Source organism: Drosophila subpulchrella, chromosome 2L (genome assembly GCF_014743375.2).
Source record: "Drosophila subpulchrella strain 33 F10 #4 breed RU33 chromosome 2L, RU_Dsub_v1.1 Primary Assembly, whole genome shotgun sequence".
In the NCBI taxonomy this organism is placed as follows: Eukaryota; Metazoa; Arthropoda; class Insecta; order Diptera; family Drosophilidae; genus Drosophila; species Drosophila subpulchrella.
The window spans coordinates 5591317-5608411 of record NC_050610.1 but is presented as its reverse complement, the minus strand read 5'-3'; the positions used below and the strand labels follow the sequence as shown (position 1 = coordinate 5608411).

General features: G+C 40.9%; 3 protein-coding genes, 1 long non-coding RNA gene and 1 other non-coding gene across 10 annotated transcripts in view; 3 read left to right on the top strand and 2 right to left on the bottom strand.

Annotated features, from left to right (window-relative positions):
- The first annotated feature begins 3225 nt into the window (after nt 1–3225).
- LOC119547702 lies at nt 3226–4256 on the top strand. 2 transcript variants are annotated; one of them, XM_037854677.1, is made up of 2 exons: nt 3226–3484; nt 3555–4256. In XM_037854677.1, exons 1-2 carry the CDS (start codon nt 3349–3351, stop codon nt 4016–4018), a joined length of 600 nt encoding a protein of 199 aa, XP_037710605.1. In that variant the 5' UTR covers nt 3226–3348; the 3' UTR covers nt 4019–4256. The 2 variants fall into 2 exon arrangements, with proteins under 2 accessions (XP_037710605.1, XP_037710604.1); XM_037854676.1 differs by having other exon boundaries at nt 3231–3484; nt 3543–4256.
- Nucleotides 4257–6323: 2067 nt separating this feature from the next.
- Nucleotides 6324–6395, bottom strand: Trnaq-cug. The gene has a single exon. It is a non-coding gene; the product is annotated as a tRNA-Gln (tRNA).
- A 1878-nt stretch (nt 6396–8273) lies between these two features.
- LOC119548844 (la protein homolog) lies at nt 8274–9924 on the top strand. Its single transcript, XM_037856466.1, has 2 exons — nt 8274–9338; nt 9444–9924. The coding sequence occupies exons 1-2, from the start codon at nt 8364–8366 to the stop codon at nt 9636–9638; spliced, it is 1170 nt and encodes a 389-aa protein (XP_037712394.1). The 5' UTR covers nt 8274–8363; the 3' UTR covers nt 9639–9924.
- A 982-nt stretch (nt 9925–10906) lies between these two features.
- Nucleotides 10907–11696, top strand: LOC119548845. The gene is made up of 2 exons (XR_005219334.1): nt 10907–11488; nt 11561–11696. It is a non-coding gene; the product is annotated as an uncharacterized LOC119548845 (long non-coding RNA).
- A 1-nt stretch (nt 11697) lies between these two features.
- LOC119548843 (protein spire) overlaps nt 11698–17095 on the bottom strand; it is a 41479-nt gene continuing 36081 nt past the window's right edge. For 3 of the 5 annotated variants that reach the window (XM_037856461.1, XM_037856462.1, XM_037856465.1), the window contains 8 exons: nt 16650–16723; nt 16366–16585; nt 15045–15131; nt 14618–14763; nt 13796–14134; nt 13529–13732; nt 13155–13468; nt 11698–13096 (listed from right to left, as the gene is read on the bottom strand). In XM_037856461.1, the coding sequence (XP_037712389.1) occupies nt 12877–13096; nt 13155–13468; nt 13529–13732; nt 13796–14134; nt 14618–14763; nt 15045–15131; nt 16366–16585; nt 16650–16723 (1604 nt within the window). In that variant the 3' untranslated portion in view covers nt 11698–12876. Of the gene's footprint in view, nt 13097–13154; nt 13469–13528; nt 13733–13795; nt 14135–14617; nt 14764–15044; nt 15659–16365; nt 16586–16649; nt 16724–17095 lie in introns of those variants that run through there. The other 2 variants (XM_037856463.1, XR_005219333.1) reach the window with 2 other exon arrangements.

The following is a 17095-nucleotide window of genomic DNA, read 5'->3' as shown; positions in this document are numbered from 1 at the left end:
ACATAATCTTTGCCAATCCCTTCGGTTTGTAAAATGCTTAGAACCCAAAAAATATGAAGGAAAAAAATAATGATTTCAGTAATGATTATGGAATTTATTTTTAAATGTGAACTTTTAATTTTAAAATAGTAAATGGGGCGTTTTAAAAGAATTACATTAAACACAATGCTGAGACAATATTTGTTGGTTTTCTTGTTGCAATAAGTTTATTGGAGGATTTTTCTCTGTGTACATTTTTAATGCAGCTTAGTTCGGCTTTGCAACTAAACTGAAACTGGCTCGACATAATCCCCCAGCATTTTAGCGCTGGCATTGCACCTTTGACCCCCATTTGCACATCCAGTGCACCCGCCTCCGCCCCCCGTGAGCAACTCATCAAACTGCCATTACTTTTACCCCTAGCAAATCCGACAGGGCAGTGGCGACGTTGTCACCAGTTGGAGCTCCTGGCCCTAGATAAATATGCAAATAGACTGCATGCCAGTCAAAGGAAGGCTGCCCCCACAACGGGCAATATTAAGTATACGACATGTTTTCGCTGATAAACAGCGATTAGTCAGGAACTTAAAATTGAGCCACGCAATGAATTGCTTGGATTTCGCATCGGGCATATTCATAAATCACAGGCCAGTGTACAAGCTCATTAGAAGAGGTCCTGAGTTCATTGACCGACACACGCGCCTTGGACTAGAAAACTTTTGACTGGATCCGCTTTACCCTTTTGTGGGGGGTTTGCAGCCCAAAAAGTAGGCAGCACAACACAATTTTTATCGGGCCCACGCACGTCAAGGTTCGGGCCCATGTCACACCCACTCCGCCCATTTTCCAGCCTTATATATGTCCCTCTATTTCTATATCTCTATTGGTTTTTTGCCTGCTCTGCCCTTGCGGTTTATTTTATTATTTTTTTAATTTACTTCTCCTGTGCGTTGGGCTTAGTTTGGTTTCAATGTTTGTGGGAGGAGAGCCATAATTCAAAATGAAAATAAATGTTGGCAAGACATATAGTTGGTCGCTTTACATGTAGATTGCTTACGGCTGCATAAATTGTGTGACACAACTAAAGTTTATATTTATTATTCGGTGCGAGGTAACGATATTTTCCAAATGTCCAGATTTTCATGCCTCTGATTGTACAATTCTTGACTTGGCCATATTGTGATTTTCATTAAGATGTATTCTAGATACCAGAGAAATATGTCTGAAGGAATTTATTCACTTTCTGCAGCTATGGCATGGCTTAGGGTGACTTAATAAAGGATTTTGTTGTTTTTATATAAGTAAATTAAGTTTTGAAAATATGTAAGTTAGTAAAATAGTCCCTAAAAACGTAAATATTTGATTCTAGTAAACTTGCTTCGTTTTTTGTTACTAATTTAGTTAAATCTTTGAAGTCGATAGAGTTTAGATACCCGGGGGATCCACATAAATCAATGTGGTTTTTTAATTACTTTTGAATGTCATTCGAGGCGTTTATAAGTATGCAATGCTATATTTTAAGCTCAGAAGTACAATTAATTCTACGGAAAGGCGACTATCCTTTATTCACTGCATACTTTTAGACACCTTAGACAAATTTTAAAAGAGATTTAAAATCCCACTGGTGGCACCCTCCAAATATTTTATATAAGTTCATTTAAAGTTTTTTTGTTATTTGTTAGGCCATATAAACAACAGCCCTTGACGAGATATATGTGCATTTTCCCAACTCAAATTTAGGTTAACTGAAAGTTGTTATCTTCTTATGAACTTTCCCCATCACCATAAAAAGCAATCGCTTGGGCATCCTCTGACCCACGCGTTCTAGGAATAGCTATTCCTGTGTTGTTCATTCCCTTCTTATGTGTACGTGCTGCGTGTTCTATCGTCCTTGAGGAGGCTCAACTTTAAGCAAGTCAAGCCGAAAAAATCTGCCAAATCATAGGCCATTTCAATTTAAATGTCCCCCAAATCGTCCACGCCACCACCTCGTCCATTATCCTTCTCCACGTTTCCCCAACCTTGAGGTCCTGTGAGCTCCATGCCTAATGTGCTTCCTGTTGACGATGGCAATTCGTGAAATTTTTGCTTGCTTCCCGTTTCCCTAAGCCCCAAGCCAAATTTACCCCTGACTTTGTCCAGTTGGCTTCGGGTGACATGTCAAACACGCAACTTGGGATTTCTCCAGTGTCTTCTTGGTCGTCTTCGAAACCACAACAAATATTGATTATTGTTATGGCTGCTCAGAGGCTACCGCGGATTTGGCCAGGAGCTTAGGAACTGGCCTTTTGGCCATTGACCTTGCCACAAGACGAACCTCTGACATTCCGGCCCAAATGAGGCGGCAATTTTTCCACACTTTGTGGCTGCTTTTTTAGTGGGCGCTAATTTGTTGATAAATTGCGGCACAATGTAGGCCCTTTAAAGGCTCTTATTTAGGGGCAACAAATCCCGGATGCGACAGTTAGTTTTTATGGTTGTATTAAATTTGTCACAATGATAATCGCGATAAAAAAACTAATTAATTTGACTTGGCCTTTAGTTAGCCACAAAACGTTGACATTTATTCTATTTGATTTGGAGATTAATATTATTAAGAGAACCATTCGAAATACAAGCGGAATTAATACTGGGATAAGGTTTGAAGTCAAAAGCACTAATAGTATAAAGTTATGTAACTTAAACTTAATACTCACATTAAGCTTTTCTGTATTTATATAATATCCCTTTTCCAATCCCTTCTGAAAACTCATAAAAGCCAAAGTTGAGCATTCGAATAAAAGTTTTCGCACAAAAAAATCCAACAAATATTTATTCATACATGTGCATTCACTTACAAGCACTTAAAAGCGGCCACAGCGAAAAATTGCAGCATTCATTTTTTATGAAAATTGTTATATTGGTTTTTTGTTATTGTACTTTGGTTCGCTTTTTCGGTCAATCCGCATTTTTGTTTTGTAGATACGCTTCATAATTCTTTATCGGTGCGATTTATCAATTCCAAAAAATAAAGAAAGAAAATTAAATCTGTAGCATAGTGAACCGATGAAAGGCAATTGTTGTGCGAGGAAACCTGCAGTAAAATGTTTTCTTTATGCAAAGTAAATGGACAAGTTGGCTTCATGGTTGAGAATAAAGCCAAACGTGCTTGGTCAAAGTTGAGTGCGACATTTTTTGGCAAGAAGAAGTTGACAAAGATAAAAATTCGGTTTCTAGAATCAAGTAGGGGTAGAGAAAAAAATCATACTTATATCATTCACATTCATAAACTGCCCAAGTTACAAATTCACAGTCTTCTCTTTTTAAATTTTCGTTTTAAAATAGTGAGAATATTTGTCTGATTTTTTAAGTTTTGTGTTAAAAATAATTATGAAGAGGAAACAACGAAAAGGTGCTTTAGTTGCGGGGCGGGGTGGGAAAAAATGCACCGAGTCGCTCAAGGATCTGTTGGGTAGTGTGGGCATTAATGGCACAAACGACTGGTTAGATTACGTTAACAAAATCGGTGAGTAAGTCCAGAAACTTTTTCGATTTCTTAATACAATATATATAATATAATTTAGTTGATAATAAAGCTGTACTAGTTAAATCCCCACACGAGTGTGAAAAGCTGGTCGAAGGCTCTGAAGAAAACTTAAGCAAAAATTCGGGTAAACAAATCTTGTTTCCTCCTCTCCCTTCAATGGATAAACGGAGCAGAAAGATTAAAAACATGAAGCTTGAAATAAAGAAATTGTTCGAGCCAGAGTTACAAAAGGCGGATGTTCCTGAAAAGAAAAACAGGATTTTCCAAGCTTTGGGTAATTTCTTCTTGATACTTTTCGATCAAGGACCCATTGAGCAAATCAGTTGCCTTGTATTCACTATATTCACGATGATAAAGTGGGCGATCTTGAAGCTTGAGATCAAGCCGAGCATTAAAGATGGGCCCCAGGATAAGGCCACTTCCCCCTTAGTTGAGAGAATGGCCCCATTGTGCTCCAATCGACATCGACCATCCATTAATGAACGCACTAAGCATAAAAACCACAAGTTTTAAAGAGTCAAGTTGACTTAAGATAAAATTATCCTGCCGCTCTTCATTAAAGCGTATTGTCCATCTCTCAAGATATCGAACAGCCAGATGAAACTTAAAAAACGAAAACATAAATACACTCGAGGAATGCCTTCAATTTGGAAAGAATCTGTCTTTCGGAAACATGTATAATTTTGTAAATGTATTTGTAATGTAATGAAAGACAATGTTGATTATATAATAAAATTTCAAAAAAATTAAATAAAAGCATGCGTTGATACAAGGGGAGTTCAGCGGATATATCCCCCCACTCGGGTTAAAGAGTATATTTAATACTTTTAATACTTAAATATAACAACATTTTGGATACGTCACTGAATGGATAACCATTTCTGATTTATATTTGATTTTTAAGCCCAGTCTCACCTCTACTATAGGTTTTTAGATGGTATAGATTATACATTTAACAAGATGTTCAAGCAAACAAAATGTTCAAAAACCAAAGTAAAGTGAAGTGGTACGAAATATGTAAGGAAAATTTAGTTGATTAATTATCCTTCAAAATTATTATGTTTTAACTTTTAACTTGTGATACTTGATTAAATATATATCACAACCCCCAAAACAATTCATCACTTGAGTCAAAGGACTTTAAGTATCCTCTCAACTGAAAAATCAATCTCCTTCCTTGAGAGCCATAAATTCGCTCAGTCATCAAGTGCAAGTGTCGCCGTTGCGACATTAATGATTAAATTTAATAAGCCATGTGATGTTTGATCTATTCCGGCTTTAATGGGCACCGCGAATGCTCACTTTTCATTGCATCGTGTGGCAAATGCGTTTGGGGAGGAAAACCATAACAATCCCACCTCGCCACATTAAGTGCCATCAACAATCAACGCAATTTTCGGTGAATTTTTATGTGGGAGCGAGTCAGCGAAGCGCATTAAGTAAACGCCACTAGACGAATCTCGTTTAGTTTAACGCTAACCGTTTTCCACCTAACCTGGTCCGAACTAACCCCCTCCCCTGTTGTTTATCTCCAAAACAAGTTCACCGAAGGGGTTAAGAAAATCTGCTGCAAATTGTTCGTCTTTGTTGCTTGTCTGGCTTATCGCCGACAGCATCAGTTTGTCTGGGACAGCTCACGAGCTAAATTATTGAAATTTGACAAGTGAACTGGATGGATGGTAGGGGGTAGATAGCCAGCTCTCCAATTCAACCAATCCAATTAATTAGCTCTTGACAGGGCGACACTCTAGTTATGAAATTAAAGCCAGGCGATGTGGCAATTGTTACGTAATTTGTCAAGTATCGATTATTGATTAAGGTTTCCTCGGGGTTCTATTCTTAGCATCTAATGTTCGATGCCCTGTGGTCTTCCTACGGGCTCTGTTTTTAGTTAGCCCCAGGTCAAAGGTCAATGGGGCGTATATTGCGGCAAAATGAGCGGATGGTAATATTGTTTAAGTAAAATTATACATTTATGAATGAATTTTTTAATTAACTGGGTAGTGGAAATATTTGTATTTCCTATTATTTTATTATAATCTTGATTTATTTAATGTATCTACCTCTTAGCACCTTTAAGTTTTAAACGCATAAAGCCTTCCATTTTTATTCACCAGTAGTTTTTCTATCGCTTTAACTGCTACCCAGAGATACAAACTTACTGGCGACTCTGCGCTGGTTAAACACTCATAATGGCCAGCTTAGTGTCGGCTAAAGTCAAGTGGTAGCCCCGTCTGCCAGACTATCTCTATGAGTCTGGGATGCCTCCATGTTTGCCCAAAAACTTTAAGCTGACAAATTATTCAAAACAATGTTGTTGGGGCCAAAGTTGGCAGCCAAAGTGGCTAATGAAAGAGCTGCACATTTTCAATTGTTTGGCTTTCAGGCATTTCGTATCTTTCAGCGCGAAATGAGTTGCCACTTTTTATGGCCAATGCCGTTTTATTGGAGACCCAAAACTATTCGTTGCAGTTAAGGCTAAAAGGAAATAACAGGAGCTGTAACTGAAACTGAAACTGAAGCGCAGACGGGCCCTCATACATATGCAAATGCAGCTGGTCTGTGCTCGGATTGTTGGGCTCGTTTGATTGGGAGCTGAAGCCCTGTTGTTAAATTGAATCACAAAATTCCGTGGCCAAAGACAGCCGTTGCGGATTTTGTCGGTCAATTGCTGGAATGTAGGCGGCCAACGATGATTTTCAAACAAAGATTTTCGTACCACAATTAGCGGAAAAACAGAGGAATTTTTTTTGTTAAAGCCCTTTAAAAAAAAATAAGTATCTAGAGAATGAGAATATAAAAAAAGTTGTACTCCACAAGGTTCTACCGAGATTTGAACTCGGATCGCTGGATTCAGAGTCCAAAGTGCTAACCATTACACCATAGAACCGGGTGAAGGCCTCTTAAAAAGTTTAACCCCTGAAATGACGGGTCGTTAGGTAGAAAGAAAAAGCTTCTTTTCTTAATTATACATAGGTAAATATATTTGCTTAAAGTATAATTTGAAGATATTAAAGAACTGTTGATAGGCTATAAATAAAAAAGTATTACAAAGAAGAGAAGCTTTCTTATTTATGGTAACATTTACTCACATTTTTATTTACCCAGACTGAGTTTATATTTTATACAAAACCATACTAAACAAAAGTAAGGAATTATAATATATCCAACAGAAGTCTTTAAGATAGTATATATTTAAAATTTAATCACAAACCAAAACCGCAAAATAAGTGTCTAGAACAACAAATAATACTATTTCTCGCCTCCTAAATTTCGTCTGAGTTTCTTTGTTTGGATTTTTGGGGGCGTGTCAAGTAATTATGTGCAGCTAACTTTAATTTGTCTGACTTTGTTTGTGATCCTGTCTTTGTGCTGGTGTAGCACAATTTAACGGAGCTAATTAGCCAAACACTTGTAATGCTAGCCCCATCGTTTTACCCCTCTGCTAAAGACCCCTTCCACCGAAAGGACTTGTTGAAATGCCCGGACACGTTTATTGCTTTGCTTACCTCTTGTTTAAATGGGTTTAAGCATATTTTTTAAATAAAACCCTATTGTACATACATATATGTATGTCCGTAGGGAAGGCCACCTCGATTCCCTTTCGCCTGGCGACATTATTATCACATCATTTGCATGCGTTTAGTGGGGGCGGTGATGGAGGTAAATAAGTGGAACTTTGTGCAGCTCAGGCGAACGTAATTCGATGCCAACTTTGATGATGACAATCTCATTAACATGACATCGGAATCAGAGCTCGTCGGGTTATGTTGTCATATAATCGGGAATAAAATCCGAGAGACAGTTCAATGATAGATGCTCGTTTTATGCTCGACTCTGAATAAAAGTCGCTTCCCAATCGAATTGCCACTGCCAGTTTAACTTTAGATGGTACTGATTTAATTTGTCTTCTGCAGCATCTAGTAAGCTTTTTCTACATAAATATCTACATCTTACATAGAGCTGTGTAGAGTTTTTAGGAGGTTAAAGTCTTCGCTAGGGAGTAAAGCTTCTACAGTCTGTGCAAAGGAGAGTCTCAAGGTAGTAAACAAAATTACATAGGAGGATATAATTTGATGTATTGAAATACTTTCTATTATGTTTTTAAGCATAACTTGTATATTATTTATTGCCCTTAAATCAATTGTGAGCTATTTTGTAGGCTTTCTAACTTGGTAAGTATTTTTAAAATAAGTACAAAAGCCAATAGATTCTAGGAACTGGGTCCCAATTCAAGTTAGTAATGCATCTTCGCCTACTTGTTGTTCTAACCCTGAAATATTTTTTTTCATTTTTTATAATTTTTTTGTAATAATTCGATGAAGTTTTTAGATGTGATTTGCATTTTCCTCACTTTTTCGCCGACTTGGGACAATTATCAGCAAAATAATATGTATTTGTAGGTCGGGATATATGTTAAAAAAAAGTCACCTATTTTAAAATAATAGCCGAATAAAAAACGATTTTATACGGAATAGGTCCTATATAGTTAAAATTATCTAAAAGTACTAAAACTATACCAAAACATACAAGTTTCACATAAGCAAGGAACACATTTCCATTACTTTTTCCAAGAAATATTTGATCCCGTGATCGGGATTATTTTAACTCGGAAGGACGACATTTTTTATTGTAACTACATTTCTTACCTTGAATAAGAGCAAAATAAATAAAAAGGGACATGTCAAGATATCTTCACGATATTTCAAGATCGATATTAGCCGCCAGTCACAGTTTTCAGCTTGCGCATCTCCATCGGCAGTGTTGGGAAACACCGCATTTCGCTCCCACCACCGCACACGTGTTTTAGTCACCGCACGTTTAATTTTCATTTCTGCGCGAAATACTCACAGCTAAGATGGCCGCAGTTGCTGAAACCCCCAGTGTGGAAGTCCAGGAGGAAGAGGCGAAGCCCGCAGAGGTGCCGGTGGTCGAGGCGAAGAACGGCGACGCCAAGGAGGAACCGGCCCCGGCGGCCGAGGAACCCGCTGGCGACATCTCCAAGCAGGAGCGCGCCATAATCCGCCAAGTGGAGTACTATTTCGGCGACGCCAATCTCAATCGCGACAAGTTCCTGCGCGAGCAGATCGGCAAGAACGAGGATGGCTGGGTGCCCCTGTCCGTGCTCATCACCTTCAAGCGATTGGCCTCCCTCTCCACGGATCTGGCCGAAATCGTGGCTGCCCTGAACAAATCCGAGGAGGGCCTCGTCGAGATCAGCGAGGACAAACTCAGCCTGCGTCGCCATCCGGAGCGCCCCATTCCCGAGCACAACGAGGAGCGGCGCAAGGAGATCCAAGAACGCACCGCCTACGCCAAGGGCTTCCCCCTGGACTCTCAGATGAGCGATCTGCTCGACTTTGCCGCCAACCACGACAAAGTGGTCAACCTGACCATGCGCAAGCACTACGACAAGCCCACCAAGTCGTACAAGTTCAAGGGCAGCATCTTCCTCACCTTTGAGACCAAGGAGCAGGCCGCTGCCTTCCTTGGGCTGGAGAAGCTCGCCTACAAGGAACGCGAGCTGCTGCGCAAGTGGCAGGTTGACTATCTGAAGGAAAAGCAGGAGGAGTACGCCCAGAAGAACGAGAAGCGCAAGAACAAGAAGGAGGCCAAGCCGGAGCCGGCCTTCGAGCTGCCCAAGAACGCCATTGTGGTCTTTGAGGGTGCTCCGGAGACCTCCAGCCGCGAGGAGATCCGTGAGGCGTTCGAGAAGATCAAGGACTTCGAGGTGGCCTACATCGAGTTCGCCAAGGGCGAAACCAAGGGCTCCGTGCGACTGACCGAGGCCGATGCGGCGGAGAAGTACATTGCCAAGGTGGAGGAGGGCAAGGTGAGAATACCACATAGATTATATGCTTACCAAATGTAACTCCGATTAGTGAGGTACTTACATTTAAGAACTTTATAACTCATTACCGAATTTTCCGGTCCATAGCTCAAGTTCAACGATGAGGTCTCTCTGACGCTGCGCAAGGCCACCGAGGAGGAGGAGAAGGAGTTCATCGACAAGGCCATCGAGTTCATGAAGAAGCGGCGGGACTTCACCCGCAACAAGGGCAAGCGCTTCAACCGCAAGCGCCACGGCGGAAACGACCACAAACATGGCCACAAGAAGTCGCGTGGGGACTAACTCAACCGTCTATCTTCCGCCACCCGAGTCTTAATGGCAGTAAACCAAGCTTAACTGTTACTCGGTAGATCTAGTTGACCTAGCATTAAGCTCTTACTTATATAACATATGCTTTCTTGTAGTTTGCAAAATAATCGTAAGAGATACGGAATATTCTCCAAAAATATGTATAGTCTGTTTACATAGATAACGAGGTGAACTCTAATTTATTTTACATAGAAGACTACGAATCCATTTGTTTCCTTAATCAGAAAGTTAAAAATACAGACCAGTTTGTAAATCCCGATTCAAAAATGTGTATCTTATTTGTTTTTCTTAATCAGCAGTTACCAGCAATAATGGTTTGATGAAAACTGTGAGAAAGCACGAATAGGAACTGCAAAACAATACTGTAGCTGAACTATACGGCGTATTTCTCGCGTGTTACTTTGGCCTTAAAAAGAAGTAAGCCCTATAAATCATCGGGAACAGATAGAACACCAAGCTATTGGCATTTAATACGATGTTTGAAACCGTCGGGATTCCACCTAACCACTAGGAAAATATCATATATCCCATTTACAAAAAAGGACACCCAAAAGATGTACAAAATTAAAGAGGAATATCGTTCATTAACTCAACCACAAAAATCTTTCCGTCAGTACTACTTAATCGCCTAACTAAGTTTGTCGAACATAACCACCTCCTCAGCGAGAACCAGCCTTCTATACAATCAACAGGGTACAACTTATTTCTAAGCTAGCATGCAAGGGTATCTCGTCAAGTTTCACAATCTTTTAAAAAACCTTTATTACAACAACAGAACTGCAGTTTGGGATGGAGAAAAGCTGTCAAATATATTTGAAACAAACCTCTTCATTTCGCGCTGTTCGTGGATCACATCATGGAAAACCTACTGGAAGGCGCTCAAATAGGAGAATTAACATTCAAAGGGTTGATGTACGCAGACGATATGGTCATTCCATGGATAAATGTCACCCAGGTCTTCTGCGAAAAATCTAAAGTGCTGATAGTCCGATAGTAGCAATTGGCAGCACATGGAAAGCTTTCTTCAAACGAAAAAATATTAGTCCTAGCACAAAATACAGAATGTATAGGGCAACTGCCAGAGCATTCACATGCTATGCTTCGCAAGTGTGAGGATGGGAACCCCAAGCATAGGTGAAAAATGCCAAAGACATTTAATAAAAATGATCTTCTACTTACCACAGAACACACCAGATTACGCCATACACTTCAAAACTGGGATACCTTCACTTTTTGCCTACAATCTAGAAATTCACTTCAAATATGTAAGGAAAGCCCTGAAAATGCCTTCACCTAGACATCCAAATATCATTGAAAAAAACCTCCTGGAGAATAGATCCAAATGCTTCCAAAAGTGGAGTAGCCTGGCAAACGCCCACAACATGGAAGGAAAATAAGCGTATCTCATTCAAGCGATAGCTGACCAGGACAGACTAATGTGGGAAAATTAAGCGCCTCAGAGACTTGTGCGAAATAAATATTCAATGACAAATTACAATATAGCAGATTACTGGAACTACTTTCAGAACGAGATGGGGACCGAAAAGATATCCTTCAAATTCAAGGCAAAAGTTGAAATGCCCCAGCTTAAAAATAGACCGCACCTCCAAACTAAAGGTAATGCGTGCCCCCTATGCAACGCGAGGGAAGCAGGACACCCAGCACATCCTAGCAAGATGCTAGATACTGCAGGAATTCCGATTGGTTACCTTCGGCAGTACAGCGATGACTGAAGACGAGTTGATTAACTTATTTAATGGGATTAACTGGAACTCGGTAGCAGCTTATATGGAGAGCGCCCAAAAATATAGAAATTAAATCATGTAAGAATATTTCTAAATGTTGTTAAGTAAGAAGTAATATGTGTAAATAACCCTTAAATTGTACTATCTCAGATTATGTTGCCCTATGGTCATTGCATTAAGTTTATCAAATGGTTAAAACCACCTAGTTAAATTGTGCTCGTTCAATGGCTACCGGCAATTTGCCAAGCCAATTTTAGGTCAAAATAAACTACTATAACTACCATTAGTTTTTTTATTGCTGTTTTGTGTATTTTCGATCTCTTTGTGTGTTCGCGTGTATGTTAAATTATTGCAAATAAATTTTACTTAAAAGCATAAAATGTAATATTACAAGTACTTAAATGCATTTACAATTACGGAAAAGAAAGAAAAATGTTCAAAAATTGTTTGGAAAAACTATAATAGCAGTTACAATTAGGTAATTTAATGATTTCGTTAGGGGCTTGCTTTGCATCATCAGCTTATACAATTAAATATAGGTCGCTTACAAATTAGACGCACTTAGGGGGGAATTAAAACTAAACGAATTAACTAAATAGTTTGGTTTGCATTGCAACACCGACTAAAATTAAATTAGCTATCAAGTGGTTCTTGCGTTATACATTGACGTTGTAGTTAATGGGGGAACAAAACGAAAACTTCACAAGGTAAACAAAGACCTGCGCAAGCACAAAAGTTTCACAACATTTTCGATTAACTATCTTCGACAACCGAAATTCCATCTCTGAACTGGGAGCTGTATAGCGAATATGGATGCATGTACTATCTACGATACTTTGTTCATGCTAAATCGAGAGCAGGAGCCGGGTTTACAACTAAGATCGAATATATGTGCACTTGATATACGCGGATACAAGAGTTATGATTATACATATGTACTTAATCAACATTTACGCATAAATTAAACAGTTATAAACAACGGCATCGTATTGCGATAATATAATGTATAGCGACGTGTAGGTTATCTCCTTTATAAATAGTATGTGGTGGGGTGCGCTCAAGCGGATCTCTCTGTAGCCGGCAGAAAATGTACAAAGCTTCAGCCAGGAATTCTCGATATTCTCCATTGCTTATTCACTAGACTAACACGATATACAAACGAGGCTCCTGGAGGCTCTATCCTTTAAGTGTACAACAGTCGATCTAATCCATGTATTTGTAAATAGCTAATTATCCAAGTGCGTTTCGAAGGCCCTAAAACAGTTGCGTTGAGAATGAAAATTCAAAACTGCTCTGGAAATGTGGTCAGTAATCAAACATTGTCCGTTGTCCGTTAGTGAGTCAATCCAGGTCATGGGTCAATAAGAGTATGTATAGCGATATAGAGCCAAGTCAGTCGTTAGAACTCCATTGCATCCATCCTACGGTCTTCGAACGCACTGCAGTGTGATCCCATCCGATCCCGCCTACTTCCAGACGGGCGTCAGATCCAGGGTGAGATTCTGAATGGTGCGGTTCCGGGCGGAGCTGCGCTTCTGCTTCACGGAGCTGGTGATCTCGTTGACCAGACCCTGGCAGTCGTTGCACACGGTCACCTGCTCGCCCCGTAGGTTCTCCTTCTGCTCCTGCGTCTGGGCCAGGTGGCTGCCCGAGGAGAAGAGGTTGAAGCCCCTCGAGAAGCGGGATCTGAAGTGGAAATGGTATTAACTCAAATTCATAACTAAAACCAATGCCAAAAACCCACTTCCTCTCCAGCGTGCTGTTGTTGGAGAGCGGTCGATATGCTGGGCTGTGCACGGGCAGACTCCGCGGACCCTCCATGCTCCTGGACATGGCGTTGTTGTAGTGCTGCTTCTGCTGATGTTGAACGCCCGAGGGTCGCATGGCCGCGGAGTAGGAGGCCGACATGGTCGCCTGGTCGTGCAGCGCCTCCACAGCCTGTCCAGTGGCCGCCGCCGAGGAGGCGGAAGCTCCGGGTCCCACGCTGATGCCCGGCGTGCTCATGTTTGATCTTTGGTGCTTGGGTGATGATGGAGCACTGCCCACAGTGCTGCGAGTCTGGGGTAAAAGGAGGTCATTACTCTGATGGCTAAGATCACAGATGTCTCAAAATCTTACCTTTCGATCTGACTCGGAGCGCAGGAGACGCTCGATCAGCGACTTGGGGAACTGGTCATCCATGATGTTCCCCGTCGAGGACGAGTGCGCCTGCTGGGCGTGATGGGAGGGTGATGGGGTGCTCGAGCTGGCCGGACTGGACAGCAGAGATGGCGAGATCAGCACGAGGGGCACATTGCGGAAGTGCTCCGAGGGAATGCGCATCTGGGGGGGTGACACAACATATATATATCTCTATAACAGGCAAACCCTAATCCTAGGACCCACCTTGGTGTAGCACTTGGCGCAGACCGTGCGCTGGCACAGCTTGCACTGGATGCCCCAGGGACCGAAGAACGAGAAGCGCGTCCGCAGGCACAGGAAGCAGACGCGCCGCTTTTCAACATCCTCCTTGACGCGCACGTCCATCGGCAGGCCCTCCAGCTCCGCCTTGGTCATGACGGAACGGATGTGAACGATCTCCGCCAGCGTGACGGACAGGCGATCGTCCCCCCGTTCCATCCAGGTCTGCTTGTCCATGAAGGACTTGTTCCATGGCCCAAGCGAGGATGTTGAACTGGCCTCGTCTGGGGGATGGGTCTGGTTCGCAGGACTTCTCTTGGGGGTCTGCAAAGGATTATAAAAATATATTTTTAAATATGAAAAATATAAATACTGGGATAGAAATATTAGAATATTTAGAATACTCAGGAGAACTCAAGTCATTTATCAGGTCGGAATAAAGTTTTTAAATTGACTTTTAAAATAACTAATGCTTTCTGTATTTAAAAGCTATGGAATCTATGAATTGAATTGTGTTTTTAATGTTTTTAATGGGGGACATTGGAAAGAAGAACATATTAAGGATACATTTAACAGAAATTGAGGTATAATAATATTATTATTATTTATTATTTATTATTATTATTATCTGTCCCACCTAAGAATATATATTTTCGTTTAACCAAGGTCTTTTCTCTTTTATAGGTAATCATAAAAAGACGAGCATATTGAGGAGTAAATGAAAGCCCCGTCTCATCAAAGAGATGTGGGCTAGATTACAAAAGTTACGAGGACCCTCCTATTTTTATGCTGGGCACAAGGACTCACCTCCTTATTGACGTCGTCCGATTGACGCGACTCGGGCCGCGTGGGCGGCATGGAGTGCGTCTCGTCCAGGTTGCTCTGGCAGCCCACGATGGTGTGGCGGCGCAGGGAAGCCCTCCTCGACTCGCACTGAGTGGCCAGGTCGTAGGCTGTCAATGGAAGAGAAGGAAGGACAGTCAGTCAGGGTCAACAGGGCGGATGGGTTATTTCCATATGCGACAGTGAAGGGGGTGGTGTTGGTGGGAAAAGTGGAGAACGTTAAATGTCAGATGTTTATTTCAAAAGCAAGCTGGGTATATATATAAATGTGTGTGTTTGGAATATGCTTTCATGGCTGACATCTAGATGCAATTTCGAGATCCAATATGGGGGACAATCATGCAAAATGGCAATGCATCATGTTTTCTTGGTTTTCTTAGCAAATATTTACATTCCAGGGCCGTGTCGTAGAACCTGTGGTACTCGTCCTCCGTGAAGGAAGGCTCCTCTGGAGGCGCCGCCTGTCTGGCTGGATCCACTGATCGGGTTTTATTTTCGTTTCAGGCAGCAGTTCATTTTGTTCGTTTTTTTTACATTTATTTTATTTTTGTAAGCGTAATTTTTTTGGCAAAAGTGAAAATACATTATTTTTATACAAGTAATGGCAACCAAGAAATTGAGTTAGTACCAAAGGAAAAGCTACTACGGGTGTACCAAACAAAATAATACTAAGGGCAAATTACAGTTGACTTTCTTTTATTTCTACATTTACTTAGGTGTTTTCTTTTTTACAAAATATTTCGAGATTATTTGTTGTATATTTGTGTTGCTCATTGTGTGTGCTTGAGTGCCTCCTTAACCGATTGCCAATTTTTAATAGTGGTTTGTTAATCTGCCCACACCGAAATTTATTTGAAATTGGATTTCTTTTTTTTCTTGGTGCGATTTTTTGGTAACTATTCTTTCACTCGACTTTGTTAGGGCTTTGCTTGCGTCATACAAAATCATAAAAATTAATAAATCGTTATAAGTTAGCATTGAGTTCACAGAAAAACGATCAAATACCTTGGCAAAATTAAGTTTGTGTTTATTTTTTGGTTTTTTGTGGAAGGAAAGGAAAAGTAAGAAATAAAAATAATATAAATTAAAATGATAAGAACTAAAACCATATTACAGACAGCCAGTTGAACTATTACAAGGCAATTTGTGAAATGACAAACGTAAAGAATTCCATTTCATTTATCCTTTTCAACTTTCTGTCTGCAATTCAAAACCGAAATATGTATATAAAGAAAGACTTAGGGCAATGGCTTGGCCATGGCTTTTAGGCTAGAGCACAAAGTAAACCGGTTTTAAATAAAAGAAAATATATGTTTTATAGAGCACGAGTTAAGAAAACATTAACGAGTGGTTGATAAATTAGCAGACGAGTAAGATCATCAATAATTTGGAGAAAGCTTTACAAAATATTTCTGAACTGGTAGGAACCATTTAAGATATTTAGGACTTGTTTAAGACGTCAAATCTAATGTAGTCCATTTTAATTGATTTTATAATATAGACCCTATAAGAACTACCAAACCGAAACCGTAAAATAAGGTTCTAAGCCATGACATGTTAGTTCCACAACCAATATCTTCTCGAATTACAATAAAATCGAAACCGCCCTGTACTTTGTGCTCCAGTGCTGTGTGCTCCCAAAGTGCCCGAGTGGGTTATAGATAGACCTAAACAAATATATTGCGTAATCCCCGGTAGAATCGGATACTCACTTGTGCGTCGGGGCCGCATCAGCGACGCCGTCTCCCGGCAATCTTGTCGTGCCTGGCTGGGCACCATGTAGCCACCAAATGGATAGGGCGGCATCTTGGGCTGCGAGCAGCGGTGCATCTCGGCCAGATGGGGATGATGGTGGTGCTGCTGGTGGTGGTGGGTGGCCGCTGTGGAGTGGGTGCTGCTGATGCTGGACTCATCGTAGAAGAGATCTTCGTCCTGGGGAATATCACGTAAATAAATAACATTTTCCTTCAGGCTTATTGAGTGGCATGGAACTCACCTGGAACTTGGAGAAATCCACTTTGATGAGCCGCTGTCTGGATCGTGACAGCGTGGAGTTTGCACTTGGAAGCACTGCAAGAAAAACAGATCGGAGCAACAATAAGTCCTCGATTTCTCAGGCGAAAGTGGTGGGAAAAAAGCGATGGATTGGATTATCTAATGAATATCATTGGGCAATGGAGCAGGCACATCTGGATAACTCGTAATGAAACTGGATTTTCCAGCCCTTTCTGCCCGCTCATTGCGCAATTAGAGGTGACATGTCTGGGTTCTTCGGTCTTCCAGCGAAGTCAAAAGTCGTCATTGTTTTCTTTTGTTTTTTAGTTGGCCGCTCCACGAAAGCCGTTAAGCCCAACGCACTTAATGGTTCTACTTGTGAAACCCACTCCGCTTGTGCAACGCCTGGGAACTCGAATCTGCAGCGGAAGAGCTCGCTTCGCCTCT

Excerpts from the sequence above, each read along its gene's own strand:
- LOC119548844 (XM_037856466.1), top strand. The coding sequence starts at position 8,364 with ATGGCCGCAGTTGCTGAAACCCCCAGTGTGGAAGTCCAGGAGGAAGAG. Across the intron at positions 9,339-9,443 it reads CCAAGGTGGAGGAGGGCAAG|CTCAAGTTCAACGATGAGGT; the intron begins GTGAGAATACCA and ends TCCGGTCCATAG.
- LOC119547702 (XM_037854676.1), top strand. The coding sequence starts at position 3,349 with ATGAAGAGGAAACAACGAAAAGGTGCTTTAGTTGCGGGGCGGGGTGGG. Across the intron at positions 3,485-3,542 it reads AGATTACGTTAACAAAATCG|TTGATAATAAAGCTGTACTA; the intron begins GTGAGTAAGTCC and ends AATATAATTTAG.